This window comes from Macaca mulatta, chromosome 18 (genome assembly GCF_049350105.2).
Source record: "Macaca mulatta isolate MMU2019108-1 chromosome 18, T2T-MMU8v2.0, whole genome shotgun sequence".
Lineage (NCBI taxonomy): Eukaryota > Metazoa > Chordata > Mammalia > Primates > Cercopithecidae > Macaca > Macaca mulatta.
The window spans coordinates 7825997-7845832 of record NC_133423.1 but is presented as its reverse complement, the minus strand read 5'-3'; the positions used below and the strand labels follow the sequence as shown (position 1 = coordinate 7845832).

Here is a 19836-nt window from a genome sequence, read left to right as displayed (position 1 = left end):
GAAGTCTGGGCTCATCTAAAGTCACTAAATTTCATCAACTGAAAAAAGTGACATAGTATAGGTAGGAATTTTGTGCACCCACCTAAAAACTTCAGGGAATTGTTTTTAAGTCTGAGACACTTGTTTTCCCAATAACGTATACCAAGCATGCTTTGTTTTTAAAGAGCACATGATCAAACTAATAAAAACAACAGCTTTCGATAGTTGAGATCTTATAAACACTCAAAAAATTCATAAATATGCATTTGGTAATTGTCTTTCAAACAATTCTATGAGTTACTTGGTATTATTTTTATTTTATAGTTAAAAATATTGAGAGCGAGAATATAAAGGACTATGTTCAAAGTTGACACGATGCAAAGAAAAGAAAAGCCAGAACTGAAGTCAGATCTGATTTCAAAGTCAGTGCTCCTCACAGCTGTCCTGGAGACCATCATCTCTCTATCTAAGATGACTTGGTAGGCGGAATTTCATCTCCAGTGTCAGTCCACTGCAGAGCCCTGGCAATTCTCGCAATGCTTTATAACATAAATCATTAAGCTGACTTGAGAAATTCTTCCGCCTTCAATTTCCCCAGGTCACCAGTTGAATGACACCACTCAATAAAAATTCAGCCAAAATGACAACTACAGCCTGCCTGGCTTCAGATTCACTAAATGCTATCTAAATTATTACTAATCCCTTCCCGCTTCCTATTTCAATAAGTAATTGGCTTCCTTAATACTGCCTCTTTCTAGAAGAGGGTTAGTTACGTCACTCAGGCAATGGCCTTGGGTCACACAATGTCAATTTTTGCTGTCATGTAAGCTTTCCAAGTCTGCTTTTTATGGTCCCAGCTTTCCTTCATATTCCAAATGTAGGTTTCCCCAGAAGTTTTGCTCTAGTTGATCTGAGTAAAAACAGAAGCCTCAGCCCATCCTTAACCTGTCCTACTTCATGGAAAAATCTCCAAGAGCTCCATTCTGATTCAGTTGTTCACAGCAATGAAATCTCATTCTGTAAATGCAGTATGGTGGCTCTAAAGAAACAAAAAGCAAAGAACAAAGCACAGGGAACAAAAAGGCTTTAAAACCTAGAAGAACAGATTGAGTGCCACCATTTATGTCATCTCAAATAGAGCCAGAAACATGGATAGCATCGCTTATGTTGATAAAGCATGACAGTTGACACTACATTCTTCATGAAACCACAGTTTTAAATCCAAGACATTATTTTCATGATCACCAAATCCAAAATGAAAATACAACTTATGAAACCTATACCACGCCATATGTCACTGTCTCTAGGTACAGGTTATATTCAAAATGATCAGTTAAGAAAAAAATACCTACCTTTCCATTTACAACTCTAGCATTAATAATCTGACAAACAAATTAAGCTATCATTTGTACCTTTTGGGAATACTTCAGATTAGTTCGATTTTACACATGAAATACCCTTGATTTCTGTGAGTAATCCATTATCAGCAAAGCATAATTAAAACCACAATCCTTTAGTGACACTATTAAAAACATTCCTAATGCTTAAAGCTGATATATACGCCACAGTTAATACTTGATTTAACATACACCATAATGTCATAATGAAAGTCATCATTAAACTTACATTAATAATTTTTAAAATTTTAGTTTTTTAACTGAGTATCAAAGCCCTATTTAGGTGTTACTTCTTTAACATGGAATACAAACTTCAACAAACTTTACATATATTTCAAATTATCCTATTGCCTAACTTAAATAAAACAATACATACAAAATGAAAAAACATTAAATAAAAAATGGGCTTTATGTAGTTTGAATCATTTTTCCATTTAAATTAATGCATGTAGTGCTCTTGCAGTGAAAAAATGTGATAACCAATTTTTATTGTAATGAATGATAACTCTTAAGTGAGCCAGTCAATATCACAGCCCCCTTTTTAATTCCAGCAAGTTAAAAGGAAAACTGAGATAGATTGCATAATTTGATAATTGCACACAATTTCTGCAAGACCTTGTAAATGAGTATTCGGCTGCTACAGGTCTGAGTTTTCCTTTCATCAAAACTCTTAAGAATTTGCTTTTCTGAAAAGAGAGTAGACTACTTGGTAAAGTATGATCGATTTAACTGAAACATGGTAATCTTCAGAACAAATGAACTTCTGATTCAGGTTCCCCAAAGATCATTTTGGTGGATATATTTTCTAATACGACAATTGCCTTTTCAAGCTTATTGAGCTCCTATGTATAATGAGTTTCCTTATCACAGACTGTCTCTCCAATTACACATTCCATCATAACAAAGCCCATCCATTTGCTGGGGTTGCTGATGCCCATTTAGAGTCTTGAGTCACTACTCTTTACCTCTAGTATAGGCTGTTTTAAGGAAAACATCTTTTTCTTTCAGAATTTATGTAGTGAAAAGAAAAAGCACTGTAGGTTTGGTTTTAAATAGAACTGGAACATTCTTTGAAAAAGTATAATGTTGTCTTACAAAAGATTTTGTACTATGAAGACAGAAAAATGAGGAAGAAAAAGAAACAGTTTTTTTTAAAGTACTTACTTACCAGGTGTGAAATTGTATCGAGCTGAAAATCCCATAGATTCCAGCTCTCCATCAGCAAAAAATTTAATCCATAGAAATCTTCCACTGGATTTTATTACAGGTGGATTTTGTTGTCCACAGAAACGTCCAATTATTGGAGAAAAGCCAAAAGGTCCATCACGAACTTCAATATGATCAAATTTGCACTCCCAAGATGGTTCAATAGAGTACTTTTCATCAAAGTAAAGTTCAATGCACTGTCTTGGAGCAGCTGTAAAGAAGAAAGATTGTTTCTGGGAGGCCATTTCTTATATCTTCAGGTTGCTATTTTCTGATTCTATTTCAGATGTTATCTATACATCTTCTCTCAAACCTTATGGATGATATGCATGGAAATATAAAGAAAGCATAGGATACTATTCTACGGGATACAATTTTCAAAAAATTGTCTAAGGAGTGAACCTTAAAACCGATGTTGTTGCATAAAATATTCCGATACAAGATGACCATTTTGATGTTTTGTGCAGGACTCACAAAGCACACTATTTTTATGAAAGGCTGTTAACTCGGAGCTAGAAGGTCAGGGGACACTCTTCTGTCTCTTTTCTCGTATTTCCGGGAATACTCAGGTTTAAGGTCACAAATCACTTGAGAAATTGTTTGGCATAGACTTACATTAAATATAATCATTCAAATAATCCCAGTCATGTGTCCAGATCAGATCCAGGTGCATGTACAAAGATATTAAGAGTAATTTTTCTACAACACAAACCTGATCACATCCCTCTCAGGTTTAAACCTCAGCAGCTGGACCATGATCAATGCATTCGACAAGCATAATCTGTTAAGAATATCCTGCTTCCAGGACCCTATCCCCTCACAGAGAGCCTGAGCTCAGACCACTTCAAACACGTCTTGTCTTCCAGGAAAGTATGCTCCTTCACACTTTCATGGATTTTCTTACATTCTTGAATATCTACATACCCACTATTATCTTCTCTTTCCACAGGAAAGACTTACTTTAAAGAAGCCTCCTCTCTAAATCTGATCTTGAAAGACAAGAACCATATCTCACTCACCTTCTTTCTCAGCGCTTAGCATAGTACTTGTCATCGAAAATTTCCCAAAAAAACATCTTTGAGTGAATTATAAATAAGCGTAGATTCATAAATGTTTTTACAGCTCTCTAAAGAGTCGGGGAAAGCTTTACAGGGTTGGCAACTCTATACAGCACCACATGAATGTTTTTGCTAATGTTCTTTCATTCTTCCCCTGATATGTCCAAAACAGTCCAAAATTCTGGCATCTCAGACTTACATTCAGCCAGGATACTCCAGAATGGCCATAAAGTTTGCTGAAACATCAGCATGTATGTATCCTGGTTAGTACACAGCTGTTGCCTGAAGCCCTCTGAGTGCTTCCCTGCTACTTGGCCCTTTTCAGGCACTAAGCCCCTCTAGATACTTGAAAGTTAAGACTTAGCACAGCGGGGCCTGCTCCCTCTACAGTCAGCAACCATGCCAAATAGTGGCTGTCCACACCCCACTGCTTCTTAAATATACACTGAACATCATCCATGATGACCTAAAAAGTAAACTCTGGTATGTACGGTTTTCAAAAATTTATCTAATATTGAGACAATGATATAAGTTGGAAATTGGAGACCTACAGAATAAAATGTAACTCTGATGCTCCCCAGGTATAAAATTAACGATCAACAGTTTAAGGACAATTCATTTTTAAAATGAATTATTTTATGAATAATCTTTAATTTCTAAAAAAGTTTCAGACTCCCACATTGAAAAGAGACATGTATAACTCATGCAAGAAAAATATTTTATCCATCACTAAAATGTATCAAAAAAGTCAACAAATGAGTAACCATGATAATGACAGATTTGAGGGAGTTTCAATGACGTGTTTTTTTGTTTTTTTTTTTTAAATTTGAAAGTACCCAAAGAAATGACTAACCGTGTTTTATGCTTAAAGTGTTAGCCTTAAAACAAAAAGGCAAATACTGAAAATTAGACCCATCTACGTATCAGTACTAAGTATAGCACTTGCATCCATTATCATCCTGTAGTATGTATCTACCAGTTTATTTCACAATAAATCAGTATAACAAGTTTTATGATGAAACAAACTACTTCAGATTGTAGGTTAATTTAAATAATGTATGGCTAGGGAAAGATAGAGCAATGAAGACAGTCCTTAGCTAATTTACTTAGAACTCTGTCATCTGTCAACACGCACTCACCAATTTCCCCTACTAAGAAATAACGGCCATCTAACACGAATTCACTTATCCATACCTTCATTCTTGTTATTTTGTAAGTTCTGTGGCTGAGTCAACCTCTCAATGTTCCTCAGGAAACATTCTGCCATTATGGCTTTTGGTAGGCAACATTATATGTGGACAATTTATTTTCTTTTGGTCCAGCATGTTGAAGTTAACGACACACACCCGGAAATGAAACCTACATAGCTGAATTTTAGAAGGCAGTGAAATCACTTTTTAAAACTAAGTTTGCCACGTACTTACTGTGATAGATTTAAAAATGAGTTGATTATGGCACACAGAAACGATTTGAAGCTATCTAAGTCTAACTCTCTCAACTTCTATTTGCTTCACCTTCAAGAATTTTTTGCACAGCTGCCTTTCCTTTTAACGTTTCTGTAAGTTATGTTTGATCTAACACTGAGGTTAGTTCAAGAGAGGTCTCAACCACTTTGAGAATCTTCAGACGCACTGAGAACTATGAGTACTTTCACCTGGAGAGTGCACGTATCTACAGAATATTTCCTCCATTTTGAGGGAATTTTTGGCCACCTGACATTCATAAAGGAATCCTCTCGTTCGTGACTGAGACCTCACCTGTATTCTTCATCCCAATCGGTCATACCTCTAGAAATCTGACTAATTATGTATCCCTCTTTCTCTTCTGTTTTAAATTTACCTTTCTCTACAGAATATTCATTTTAGAATTAAATATGTGCAATTGGCCCCCTTTAAAAGAGAAAAAAACACCTGTCTCCATTATGCCAATGGGAGTGCTCATCACTGTTACTAACAAACTCTTAACTGCTTCACGTAGCACATGCATTTCTGTTTTTCACCTATTTTTCTTTGCAGTGACAACCGGCACTTTGACTACTCCCTGCTTCTCAAGACCCTGTCCGCTCTGGCTGCTGTGGCATTGGGCACCTGACTCTCCTGCTTAACTCTCTGGCTTCTCCTACTCATTCTATTACTTTTTTCCCATACTCTGTCCATCTCTTACATGTTATTTTCCGGAGAATGTATTCTACATCTTATTTTCTCTCATTTTAGATGAAGACATCAGGTTGCCACGGGCATTCCAATGGAATGTTACTACAATATAATGATGCCTGGGGCTCTATCTAAGGTCAATTAAATCAGAATTCCTGGGGAAAGGCCCAGGAAGCTGCATTTTTAAAAGCAGTTGAAAAATAGTGCTCCAAATACTCTCTTGGATAATTTTATTCATATTAACAACCTCAACAACAATATCTATATTTCTGACATATACAAATACATTTTCAGCACACATCTATCTCTCCACTGAGCTAGAGCTACATGTACCCAATTTTTTTGTGGAATATCTCCACAAGCACAAACTAAACATATTATTTTTCCTTTAAACCAATTTTTTCCGTCTACATTTTTTTTCTGGGATGGCAATTCCGTCTATCTAACAAGTCATCGAGCAACAAACATTAGAACAGTCCCAGGATACCATATTCTGTAATCCCTTGATCCAGCCACTCATGATCCAGTTTTTTTTCTTTCTTTTTTTGTTTTTGAGACGGAGTCTCGCTCTGTCGCCCAGGCTGGAGTGCAGTGGCCAGATCTCAGCTCACTGCAAGCTCCGCCTCCCGGGTTCACGCCATTCTCCTGCCTCAGCCTCCCGAGTAGCTGGGACTACAGGCGCCGCCACCACGCCTGGCTAATTTTTTTGGTATTTTTAGTAGAGATGGGGTTTCACCATATTGGCCAGGATGGTCTCCTGTCACCTGACCTCGTGACCCGCCCTCGTCGTTCTCCGAAAGTGCTGGGATTACAGGCCTGAGCCACCGCATCTGGCTGATCCAGTTTCTTAAGTACCTCTCAGTTCTTTCATGTACTCCATCACTGATGCCACTTCTTTAGTATAAGCATTTACTATGATTTACTTGGACTTTCCAATTGTTTCTTAGTTTATGTTCTTTTCCTTCAGTTACTTCTTCATCAAAATCTCACATTATTCCTCAACTTAAATTACTTCACTGTATTAAATTACCTCACTGTCTCCAACACAATGTCCAAGATTTTATCCAGTGGGGACAGAAGGAATACCAGGTAACCCTTTGTCTGAGACTGTCTCCCTCTTCACCCTCCCGCTGTATTTTCCTCAGATTCTACTGAAGCCCTAGGATACACCACGCAGGTCCCCAACCATATCACAGCTCTGAATTTCCGCACACGCTACTCTATATAGAGAATGATGCCTTCCCTGGAATTTCTTCAGAAACCAAGGTGAGCATCTCTTCTTCCCGGTTTTCTTCTCTTTGGCTTCCCTGTTGCAACTATTTTGTGCTAATCCTGGGGCCCCTACAGATTGTTTAGGGAAACGGACATAGTCCCCAGAGAATATTGTTAGGTCCTATGAGACAAGTAGCAAGTACCTTTTCTATCAGTCGTAAAAGGAATTTGCACTGCCAGACCTTAGGTTTTCAGTGTTATCCTTTTAATAGCAGAGCTTATTGTTTTACCTTCTTACAGTGTGGTTTCTATTTCCTGAAAGTTCAACTTCAAGTACTAAGGGTGGGGGAAGGTCTTTGGCCCAATAATTACCAACAAAAATAATCATTTCTAAATAGAGATTCTTAAAATTAGGTAAACAGAAAGTCTGCTCCTTTGAAAACTCTATCAAATGAATGTGTCCCCATTTATAATAGAGCATATATCTTTACATTAAGACAGTTTTGCCTGTGCGTGTATGTGTATGTGTGTGTGTGTGTGTGTGTGTGTGTGGAGGGGGGTGCTTCCAAGTTTTAGGCTATTAGGTACTAACAGTTGGAATACTGAAAACTTCCATCACCAGATGAAATGCTTCTACATTTTAAAAGCTGTACTTCAGAGAGAGGTGTTGGCAGGGAGCCATGGTTCACACCTGTAATCCCAGCACTTTGGGAGGCCAAGGTGGGTAGGTCACTTGAGGTCAAGAGTTCAAGATCAGCCCGGCCAACATGGTAAAACACCCTTTCTGCCAAAAATGCAAAAATTAGCCAGGCATGGTGGCGTATGCCTGTAATCCCAGCTACTCAGGAGGCTGAGGCAGGAGAATCGCTGGAAATCAGGAGACTCTCGCTCCGTCTCAAAAAAAAAAAAAAAAAAAAAAGATGTTTACAAGGTTAGTGTAAATGGGAAATGTTCAAAGAGGAGTCTCTTTCCAACACCTTTTATCTTTCATGTTGGAAAAAAGTCATGAAAGAAAGTGTCATAATTTACAATCCCGACCTTGACTTTAAAATGAGATGTTACTTGTTAACATAAATAAGGTAACTATCTTTCAGACCGGTGTTTAGAAAATGTGATTATAGATTGATCTTTGACATTAATATGATTTTTGTACTTTATAATATTAAAGAAAATGTAACATGCAGGTTATTCTACTAATTGTAGAATACTACTATTCTACTAAAAAAAATACTAGTTTCTCAAACTTACACACTAGTTAATATTGTGCCAACTATGCATCTATTCTATGGCATTAGAACTCTAAATCAATTAAGCCAACTGCAAAATAAACTCTTAAGTTGTTCATTTGTTTTTATTGCACCGAATTTGCTTGTTCATAACCCATTACTAAGAATTTCAATAATTAGCCTGATTCCAGATTTTACAGTTATTTGATTCACTCAGAGATATTTTTGCGCATGATCTCCAAATCAATTTTGTAATGCCTATACGCATATTCTTCATCCAAAGCAGAGAGATGGCCAGGTTTTGGCTTAGTGCTCTCTTAACTCTGGCACTGCCTCCCCTTACCTTCTATGATGTAGATGCATTCCCGGTCAGGGGGATACTTGCTGGGATAGTTGGGAGAGGTAAAGATACCTCCCTCTGCATGTTTTGTCCAAGTTCCACACTGCACTGACTTCTGTGTTTCTGAGGTGGTTTGCTTTTCTGTTTTTAAAAAAAATGTTTTTAAAAGAGCCATCATCCAATTTTTCTATTATACTAAAAATAGAGAGGACATTCTTATAATATCCATTAGTAAATTAATTTTTACATGTTGTCTTAGCCAAACCAATCAATTATACACATTATAGCAGGTTCAGATATTCTGGAATATTAAGAGTAGAAGGATAATAGGAAAATACAAAATAATTCGAGGTCTTCCACTAGATTTTTCTAAGTAAACACACCTGTTCCTTTCTTGGTTGCCCCAGACAAATGGAGGATGATTAAACTTGCTACAACTGAAACAGAAAAGAAAAATTGGAGTTAAAATACACTGAAATGATCAAATCCCATAAAAACATAACATAATTTCATGACAAAATATCAAAGCTGATTAACTGTATCATTGTTAACTGTTAGAAGTTGATTCAGAACTTGCAAAAACCAATTTGAAATGTACAAATCAGGAAACCTTGGGACTCCCTTAAGGAAGTAATGCAAGTTAAGAATGGATGAGACCCAAACTCCTAAGGCAAATACATCATTCACTCTAAAGGCAACATGACAATTTATTCATGTCACACACAGTACAGTGGGACTTCAGGAGTCAGACTGTATCTAAACTGCCCTTAGGGAATGGCTCTGCTAGCATCTCTGAAGGAAGAGAGGGGCCAGAAGGTAAAAAGGAGGAAAAGGAGAGGCAAACGATGAGAACAGCTCCATGACTGTTCCTGACACACTGCAGTGTGGCTGTATTTTAGAAAATAAATACTTAGACAAATCCTACAGGCTGGGGGGGAGGGGAACAAGCAAGAAACAGATTAATGTGGATTGTGGGCATTAAGCAGCATTACTAGAATGTTGCCTACAAAAATGTTCTGAACCTCCAAGTAACCCCATCCCTCAGCACTTTCTAAGCTGTGAAATTAATCTCTTCTAACTTTAACTTGATTTAATACCAAATCAATCTATAGAAATTGATTATTAATTTGAGAAAGGTGATTTTCAAAAGCATTATATTGAGTCAGGTTTCCAGTGTCAAAGAGACTCTGATCTGTAACTTAACAGTGAATCTGCAATGCCGTTATAATCTAAACTTGTTTTACTTCCATATTCTTGATCTAATCAACATTTTTACAAGATGAAACACTAGCAAAATAATAAGTAAGCTAGTCTTCATAATTTGATTTTTCTATTTTATTTTTCTTATTCATTTTGTTGTCCAATGACATAAAAGGTATATGTTTTCATATTTTCACTTAAAATGAATTGGGGGGAGAGCACAATTCACAAATATTTCCTGAATTAAAGCTCATCACAGGCTTATACATTTATACTTAAACATTATTATAAGAAAGGTATCTAGGTCTTGATATTAATATTTAAAATATTAGAAACTGTGTGTTACTTTATGCTCTAGTCAGTTCATTTGCATTTGAAATTAAGGCACTGGCTGCTGCTGTTACTGTGTGTTTCCACAGGGGAAAAAAATCAATTTAATTTGTCGTGCTTCTGCTCACACCCAGAACACACAGGGACACATCCTTCGGCATCAGGATGTGTATTTGTTTACTCCGCTCTTCCTGTTTCGGTGAAATCACATTACAGACCATGTACTGTGTTTAACTCATCAGCAAAGCCCTCTCTTAACTGCGTGGCTCGCGATCAACACTCTCATCTTTGCTTAGTAATGATAAATTTCCACCACACATTTTCTTATACTGCCTTTTACTCGATGACTGGTGGTACTATTTTCCTCTCATTCCTTCCCACCCCTACACTGCCCGCGTTACCACACACCCATAAAGCGACATCAGCGGTCTCCGGGCGGAAAGGGGTGGAGGCTGACCCTGGCCCTTCCCTCCAGCGCCGGCTTCAGGTGTGCCTTCTGCTACCTCCCGGACTGCGAACAGGGGCCCTCCGAGCTCCGGGAGCCCCTGGAAGAGGAAGACTCCTTTCACCCCACTAGGCATCATCCGCTCTCTCCCGCTTTCCACCTGCGCCCTCGCTTGGGCCAATCTCTGCCGCACGTGTCCATCCCTGAACTATTCTCCACCCCCGGGGGGTTCCTGCGCACCGAAAGCCCGTTCTCCCCGGCAGGTTGTGGGATCGCGCGACGGCTGACCGCGCGCCGCCCCCACGCCCGGTTCCACGATGCTGCAATACAGAAAGTTTACGTCGGCCCCAACCCGCGCGGGACTGCAGGGTCCGCCGGAGCGCAGCGCAGAGGCTTTTCCTGCGCGTTCGGCCGCTGGAAAGGGGCGGGAGGGCTGGCTCCGGGAGCGCACGGGCGCGGCGGGCAGGGTACTCACTGTGAAGCACGCTGCGCCCATGGATCATGTCTGTGCGTTACACCAGAGGCTCCGGGCTCCACTAATTCCATTTAGAGACGGGAAGACTTCCAGTGGCGGGGGGAGGACAGGGTCGAGAGGTGTTAAAGACGCAAAGCAAGAACGAAATAAAGGGGGCCCGAGAGGGAGACCAAAAGGAAGGGGGAGCTCGGAGCCCACGCTGCAGCCAGATCCGGATGAGTCCGTCCTCCGCCCCGGGCGGGCTCTCGCTCTCGCTGGCCCTCAGCGCCGCGCAGCCAGCAGCATCCCCACCGTGACGCTCGCATCACACCCGGGCGCCGGCCGCCACCATCCGCGCCGCCGCCGTCAGGACCCTCCTCCCGGGCATCGTCGCCGCCGCAGGGTCTGGAGGACGCGGCGCGAGGCAGGCGGCGAGCGCGGGGCGAGCCCCGGGACGCCCCCGAGCCGGTGCCGGGGAGCGGGCGCAGCGAGGTGGGGGCCAGTCCAGACCGACGGCAGCGACGGAGCGGGCGGCGGCGGCGGCAGGGATGGCTCAGTCCCCAGTCTCAGACGCGCCGCGCAGCAGGTCGGAGCAGCCTCCCCGGGAGGATGTCCAGCGGCAGCGCTCCTCGCTCCAGCCCTTGGGGATCTTCCGCTGAGGCATTGAAGGCAGGAGGAAGGGGTCCGTCATCTGCTCGCCGGGCTGCGCGCCACCTCTGCGATCTTGCGGAAAGAGGAGCGGGCGGGTGGGCGTCTGGGAGGCGGGCTGGAGGGCGGTGCAGGGGAGCGGGGTGGCGGGGAGGGGGGGCGGGGAAGGGAGGGAGGAGGAAGGAGCCGGAAGAGGGCAGAGTTACCAAATGGGCGCCTTAGTCATGGCTTGGGGCTCCGAGACCCTCCTGGAAGCCCGGAGTCTGGGTGGGATAGCGACGCTGCGCGCAGCCGGCGCCCCGGGGCTGGTGCGCGGCGGAATGGGGCCGCGGCGGCGGCAGCAAGGACATCCCAACCGCGCGGATCTGGGGGAGGGGCGGGGAGGGGGTGAGGACCCGGCTGGGATCCGCGGCTCGGCCCGCCAGGGCGCAGAGAGAGGATGCAGCCGCAAATCCCGAGCCGGATCCTCGTGCCGGACGGAAGGCGTGGAAGCTGGAGAGGCCTTCGTGTGAAAATCCCTTGTGGGGTTTGGTGTTTCACTTTTTAAAGGTTAGACCTTGCGGGCTCTGTGCCTCCCACCCCTTGGTTTCCCTCCGCGTAAAGGAACTGGGCGCCCCCCCTCCTTCTCTCCCCCGGACGCAGGTTTCGCCGCGGACTCCGCGCTCAGCTTGGGAGACACGGCAGGGGCGCGCCCCAGGGAAAGGCGGCGGTAAAAGTTTCGCGGCTGAGCACCGGGCCTGATGCCGAGTGCCCCCCACCAAATTGCTCCTGCAAAGACGCGTGTTTCTTGCAATTAATCCCCCCACCTCGAGGTGTTTAAAACCACCCCAAGGCACACACGGACCCCCGTTCCCTCGCGCCACTTCCCCCTGCAGGCGCGCGCGGCGCGTTGAAGTCTGAGAGACAAGAGTTGCGAGGAAACAGCACCGGAAGAGCCCGGGCTTGTACAATGCGAATCAATGAATACGAAATAACTGCAACCGCCAGGCAGCTCCGGGAAGGGCTGGAGCGTGCGGGGGTGCGGGGAGTCCCTCCCTGGGCGCCGCAACGGCACCTCCTCCCTTTCCCGGCTCCGTCCCGCCCTCCTTCCTCGGCCTCTGCGGACGCGGCCCACGCAGACCACAGCCGAGCTCGCCGGACCCCGGGACTACGGAGGCCATCCCGTCCGGTCACGCACACCCGCGCCGCGGCTGGGGCTCGGGTTGAGGACTGTGGCGGGAAGAAGCCGTGGTAGGAAGAGCTAATGGCAATGGCGGGGTCGCCGGGGGGCGGGGGGTCAGTAGCAGACGCTGAGCTGTGAAGACTAGGGTGGCCCCGAAAGGCCGAGAAAAGGAGAAAGGGCCACGAGAAGAGTCCGGTGAGCGCTCGAGGCTGGGGCGCTGCCTCCCTGCTCTGGCCGGGCCTCGGCTTCCCGGCACCTGCTGCTGGGGCGCCCACGTGCGCGCGGGGCGTGGGGTGCTCGTCGCGGTCCTGCCCACGCCTAGCGCAGCGGCTGTGAGCGGGTGCAGGTCTCTTGCCAGTAAGTTGGGATGAGGGACGGTGAGGTGACCCCCAAGTCTGGAAGGGATTCAGAGATTCATACGCGCCCCCAGGCCTCCTACCACCACACCGAGCTGCTGGTTCCTCGATTTCCAGGGTGGGGTAAAGTGAGCAGAGGGGTTGGTGTGTTTGTGTGTGCGCGCGCATATACGCGCGCGCGTGTGTTGTGCATCCGTTTAATGAAAGGTGGGTCATGGGTCAACCCGGGAGTGGAGCGAGATGGAGACATGAAGAGAGAGAGGTGAGAGAAGGGGGAAGACATGGACCGAGTAAGAGATAGAGAAAGGGGAAGAGAGGACAGAGGGAGAAGGGAGAGAGAAAGAAAGGAGAGAGAGGAAAGGGAAAAGAGCAGGGAGAGAAAAGAGAGACAGGAGAGAGAAGGAGGGGACAGAAGAGAGTGGGGACAGGAGAAAAGAGAGAAGGTGGGGAGGACAGAAGAAATGGGGGAGAGAGGGAAGAGGACAGAGGCTGCGCGCCTCTGAATACGCCAAGTCCAGCAGAGTTGGAGGCCTGTGAGGGAAGCTGCAAGCTTGAGCAAAGGGCGAGAGGTGAGCGGATAAAGGGAGATTGGGGAGTATCCGCTCACGCACCTACTTGTAAAAGGATCTAGGGGAAACAGCAGAAGGTCCCGCGGCAGTCCTGTGACCCACGTGAGGTGCTCGTGCCAGCGCGGGGTGAGGTGGTGGGCAATGTTGGTCCTGGACTTGAGGAAGAAATTCTCCAGCCTTAAGGAAGCAAAAGCGTTCAAAGATCAGTGAGGCCGCTTCACAGAGGGATATGCAGATGACAGAATGCCTGGAAAATGCACCTCTGTAGAGGAGAGGGTGGGGGTCTTGCAAAAGGACCAGTCACAAGAGTTGACAGTTGAATATTGGAATCTTCCTTATGGTTGGATAGTACTTTCTTTACATCCAAAATATGCGTTATTCGTGAAAATGACGCAGTTCTACGAAGTGGCAACATTTAAAATTATTTAGAGAGAGTTACTGCATTTCTCAATCACAGTTTGAAGTCAGACAAAAAAAAAAAAAAACTTGGTTTTACGATAAATGCACTCATTCACCTACCCTCTTCTGCTCTCTTTGCCCATATCAGTTTCCCAGGACACAGATTTTGTAACCTGCCAAGGAAGTGGCTACCTTGCTAGACAGGTAGTCCTTTTATCAGGAGACAGGAAATTAGAAGGAAATCATAGGGAAGGTGAAAGTGTCCTAACCTTTTCTCCACGCGTGTATTTGAAGTGGCCTCTATTTTCTTTCTTTTTTTTCTTTTGAATTAAAGGCTGGAGCGCAGTGGCTGGATCACAGCTTGCTGCAGCCTCAACTTCCTGGGCTCAACTGAGCTTCCCACCTCAGCCTCTGAAGTAACTGGGACTACATGCACAGGCCATCATGCCTGGCTAATTATTTTATTTTATATATTTTTTAGAGAGGGGGTCTAGCCATGTTACCCAGGCTGTTCTCCTGGCCAAAAGGGATCCTCTGGCTTCCCGCTGATCTTTTTAATGTCCAGTGCTTTCTTGGGCAATGCCTGGGGCTGAGGCATGAAATTTTGCTGAAACCTCAGTGCTGAGGGAGTGAGTGTGCACATTCTGGACCTAGGACAGGCAAGAGGCCTGGCCGGCTCAGGTGCTCTGATAATCAACCAAGAGACTGGGCCAAAACAGATGCTGCGGCCCTTGCTGCCTACCCTACTCCTCCCAGGCTGCAGGTGCAGCACTGTTATTGACGATTCCATTCATTTTTCTTCATACACACCCATACACACTCTTCGCCATCCACGACATCCTGTTTACTTGGCAAGCTGCCTTCTCATTTTTAAGTTCCAGAATCCGCACTTGCTGAGTAATGCTACCTCCCTAATAGGGACCCATAAGATTTTTCTTTCTGAGAAAAACCAACATATGGGAAAAGTTCAGTTTCTCCAAGAAAAGGTTGTGCACACATATGGTCAAATTACAAGATGTCATTATTTTGAAAGGGAGAGCATATAAACTGATAGCTTTTGTGAGTTGAGTGCGCCGTCCTGGAAGACGATGCTTTGTCGCAGTTCCCCAAGGTTAACATTGAAATAGTGACTACTATAGAAGATGGTGCAGAATTAAAGCCAATTGAACCCAAAGAAGGTGTCATTAGTAAGTTGGTTTTATTTTTTAGCTTGCACCTTCCTAACAATGAAAGATTAGAAGGACTTCCAAAATCCTAAAAAGAATTAGTGTAGGATACATGCCATTCCAATTCAAATGCACATAGTATTTGTCTACATATGTGTACTTCTCTATAGAAAAAAATAAAACTACAGGTCTACCAGGGCTCCTTTGTTAATTAAGCTCCAGTACTAGCATATCTTAAAAGTTGTCTATCAGTGAAAGAGGTGATGCTACAAAAAATAACTCAAATATAGTAGTGCTACTGACACATCCATATTATAATAATATTTTTTGATTTTTACATAACTATTTACATGATTATGAAGTGTAAAGGCTTTTGTATTTAAAAATATATGTCATAATATAGTTTCTCAAAAACAAGTAATTTGCTGGTAATTATAGGAATGTTTTTTGAAAATTATCTGAAATACTCTTACATGAAGCTGGTTTTAAGCAATATTGAAGAAGCTCTTCAGCAAACTATAGGTGTATCCTAACACACAGAAAGTCTCCGGCCGGGCGCGGTGGCTCACGCCTGTAATCCCAGCACTTGGGGAGGCCGAGGCGGGTGGATCACAAAGTCAGGAGATCGAGACCATCCTGGCTAACACGGTGAAACCCCGTCTCTACTAAAAAAATACGAAAAATCAGCCGGGCGTGGTGGCGGCGCCTGTAGTCCCAATTACTCGGGAGGCTGAGGCAGGAGAATGGTGTGAACCCGGGAGGCGGAGCTTACAGTGAACCAAGATCGCGCCACTGCACTCCAGCCTGGGCCACAGAGCAAGACTCCGTCTCAAAAAAAAAAAAAGAAGAAGAAGAAAAGAAAGTCTCCATGAAATAGAAGGCATGTCAAAATCTCTGAAATCTTACATTTAAACCAAGTAGGACATTTTATGATCACCACTAGGGACAAATAAAATATGGTTTTGTTAGAAGTACAAATATGTTGTATTCTTAGACAGCACAAGAATATTAGCCTCTTGTGGGAAAGAACTTTCATAGCACTTCCTTAACCAGTTATTTAATAGCGCTTTCACATACATGATCCATCAGTCCGTATCAAAATTTCAGAAAAAAATTATTTTCATTTTGATTGATATTTACTTCGCAGTGTATGATATTTACTTCGAAGTGACGTTTACTTTGCAGTGTATATAAATAATTTTTATAATCACTTGACTGATTATAAGATCATCCTCTATAAATCAATATAAACTTCAGGAACATTTATGAAGATATACCCCAAGATTAAAAGTGTAAAGGCTCCGTACAGAAGCCACCTTTGTACTATAAGTATTGTACCCAAAGTCCACTCACTGCTATTTCAGGGAAAAAAACAAGTTTCCATTCCTGGAGGACGGCATATTTGGAAAACAGAAAGCTAAACTAAAGGGTAAATCTACATATTCCATGTCAAAATAACCATTAATAAGTACAAACAAAATGTTATTTCAGTGTGCTAAATCAGATATGTGAAAGTCTCTTATGAGTTAGACATACTGTGTGTGTGTGTGTGTTTTGAAGTCTCGCCCTGTTTCTCAGGCTGGAATGAGGTGGCACGATCTCAGCTCACTGCAGCCTCAGCCCCCTGGGTTCAAGCCTGCCTCAGCCTCCAGAGTAGCTGGGATTATAGGTGTGTGCCTCCACGCCTGCCTAATTTTTTTAATGTTTTTAGTAGAAACAGGGTTTTACCATGTTGGCCATGCTGGTCTCAAACTCCTGCCATCAGGTGATCAGCCCCCCTTGGCCTCCCAAAGTGCTGAGATAACAGATGTGAACCACAGCGCCCAGCCTTTTTTCATAATTATATAAGTTAATAGCATCACATGATCTTAATAGCTTTGACTGTTTAGCACATACTTTAATCTTATTATGATTTTTTATTATGTGGATTTGGAAACTAACAAAAGCCATGATTTGCTTGGTGAAAGTAACTTGGATGTTAAGGTAGGACTTAACATCCAGGATTTATCTGACTTAAATACATTTTGAGGAGAGTACCAAGCTTTTGTGCATAAAGGGAAATGTTAAATGAAAATCTTCCTTTTTTAAAATACTAACTACCTGATTTACCTATTCTTCCTTTGAGTGTCCATTCTCTGTTATAATTAATATGGTACAAGGAAATGTCCTACCATGTTTCCATTTACATTTGCAAGACAAGAAATGAAACATAAAATAATTTTGTTCTCAGTTTTAGATTAGATAAATTTACAAATAATATATTTTCAGAAAGTAGTAATATATATAGCAGCAGAATTTTTGCCAAATAGTTATAGTTACAATAATTTTCAAAAATTAAGGCAAAATATATTTTTACTTTTTAGTAAATTATTATTTAAAATAATCTCTAAAATAGTTTTATAATTGATATGTGCAGTCAATTTTTGGTATATATATATATATATCTTTTTTCTTTTTTTTTTTTTTCGAGACAGAGTCTTGCTCTGTCACCCAGGCTGGAGTGCAGCAGCATGATCTTGGCTCACTGCAACCTCCACCTCCTGGGTTCCAGTGATTCTCCTGCCTCAGCCTCCCAAGTAGCTGGCACGCACCACCACACCTGACTACTTTTTGTATTTTTAGAAAAAATGGGGTTTCACCATATTGGTCAGGCTGGTCTTGAACTCCTGATCTCAGGTGATCCACCTGCCTCGGCTTCCCAAAGTGCTGGGATTACAGGTGTGAGCCACAGGCAATCGCTAATTCACCACAATTTCCAACACCCTCACCTACTCCCTGACACTATGTAGAAAATATCCGGCTAGGCACAATGGCTCATGTCCGTAATCCCAGCACTTTGGGAGGCCGAGGTGGGTGGATCACCTGAGGTCAGGAGTTCAAGACCAGCCTGGCTAACATGGTAAAACCCTGTCTCTACTAAAAATACAAAAATTAGCTGGGTGTGGTGGTGCATGCCTGTAGTCCCAGCTACTTGGAAGGCTGTGGCGGGCAAATCGCTTAAACCTGGGAGGTAGAGGTTGCAGTGAGCCGAGATAATGCAGCGTGGGCAACAAAGTGAGACTCGTCTCGGGAAAAAAAAAAAAAAAAAAAAGGAAATATCCACACTACTTTCCATTTCATTTGCATGAATATGAAGTTTTGCATCTCTATCAGCATTCTTAAGACACCAGTTTTTACTAAATAGGACACAGGATATAGTTGTGATTTGTTAGGTCTTACTTGCCCCGCCTCTGTATGTATTTCAGTTGCAATCCTTGATCTTACTGTATCTTATCATTCTTTAAATGAAGAAAATGAGGCCAAAAGAAGTGCAGCGATTTCTGTAATGCCACTTTTTTTGATAACTGCATAACGGACAGCATCCAGGACTTTCTACCTTATTGGGGGTGTGTATGGGGGGGAGGGGGAACTGCTTAGATTGTTTCACCTGAGTTCAAGGGAAAGCCGTCATTCTTTCTGCATGTTACCAGTCACTCACTTCTAGCCAGAGCGTGAGTGCCTTGAGGCCACTGCCAAATGTAATAAGCCCTATGAGGGTTGATCCCAAAACAAAAAGAAAATAATATATAAAAAAGGCAATTATCAGGGAAAAATAAAGCAAATTCATTGTAGGGAACTGCACAGGGATCAGAAATCCCATGGCATGCAGAAGGTAAAAATGAGAGAGAGCAGAGATTATCAAGTTATTGCAAAGACTTACTGGAATCACACACATTTATAGACACACATGCAGTATAAAGAGAGAGCAGGTGGGTAGAAAGGGAATATAATATCCTAGCTGAATAATAATAACCTCCTAGAAAAGCGACAGTTCCTTAATATGATTTTTACAATGTTAAACCATGATGTGTAGAAGTTAAGAGCATTGAAGTCAAGAACATTTTGTTTGAATACCAGGTCTATCAATTACAAGGTGTATAATAATTACTTAAACTTTCTCAGCCTATGCGCTCTCCTCTGTAAGACAGTCCTAATAACACATAGGACTATTTAAGAGTTTAAATGGGAAGACATCAAAAGCACTGAGCACAGTGGCAGCATATATAAATAAATATTTCAATGTTTTGTTAACACTGTCAGTACTGCTCGTTATTGTGAACAGCAGCATATGGAAGCTGTTCCATGCAAGCCTAGAGATGGCTAATACCCATATCTATAAGTGTACCTAGAGCTATGCAGGTACCTATACCTACTTCGATATCTATGTCTACACCTATATTTATATTTATGTCTCTATCTGCATCACCAAGCGTATGTCTTTTATAGTTTAATATAGCAATGCTGATAGAAACCTAAGTCAAGAAAGATTCATATGTGTCAAAGCCAAGCTCAATAACCAATACAAAAAAATGTGAAAATCTCTGTAGGATACAGAAGATTCATGTTGTTGGTGGAGGAAACTGGAGAAGGCTAAGGGCTGTAAGTGGGGACGTTCTGTGAGATAGTTCTGTAATAATGCCATCTCAGAGTGAGAAGGGTAAAGCAATAACGAAAAAGGAAAAGGAATATTTCAACTTAATGATATTTCATAATATA

The 19836-nt window shown here is 42.7% G+C and overlaps 2 protein-coding genes across 4 annotated transcripts in view; one reads left to right on the top strand and one right to left on the bottom strand.

Moving 5' to 3' along the window:
• Positions 1-11729, bottom strand: part of NETO1 (neuropilin and tolloid like 1) — a 126303-nt gene extending 114574 nt beyond the window's left edge. The window contains exons 1-4 of one of the 2 annotated variants that reach the window (XM_015122167.3): positions 11022-11729; positions 8955-9008; positions 8575-8712; positions 2545-2793 (exon numbers count right to left, since the gene is read on the bottom strand). In XM_015122167.3, coding sequence (XP_014977653.1) covers positions 2545-2793; positions 8575-8712; positions 8955-9008; positions 11022-11049 — 469 coding nt within the window. In that variant the 5' untranslated portion in view covers positions 11050-11729. 2 annotated transcript variants of the gene reach the window in all.
• The window catches only part of LOC106994572 (uncharacterized), a 33346-nt gene continuing 23412 nt past the window's right edge, over positions 9903-19836 (top strand). For both annotated transcript variants that reach the window (XM_077974989.1, XM_077974988.1), the window contains exon 1: positions 9903-12197. In XM_077974989.1, coding sequence (XP_077831115.1) covers positions 10864-11667 — 804 coding nt within the window. In that variant the 5' untranslated portion in view covers positions 9903-10863 and the 3' untranslated portion in view covers positions 11668-12197. The remainder of the gene's footprint in view (positions 12198-19836) is intronic.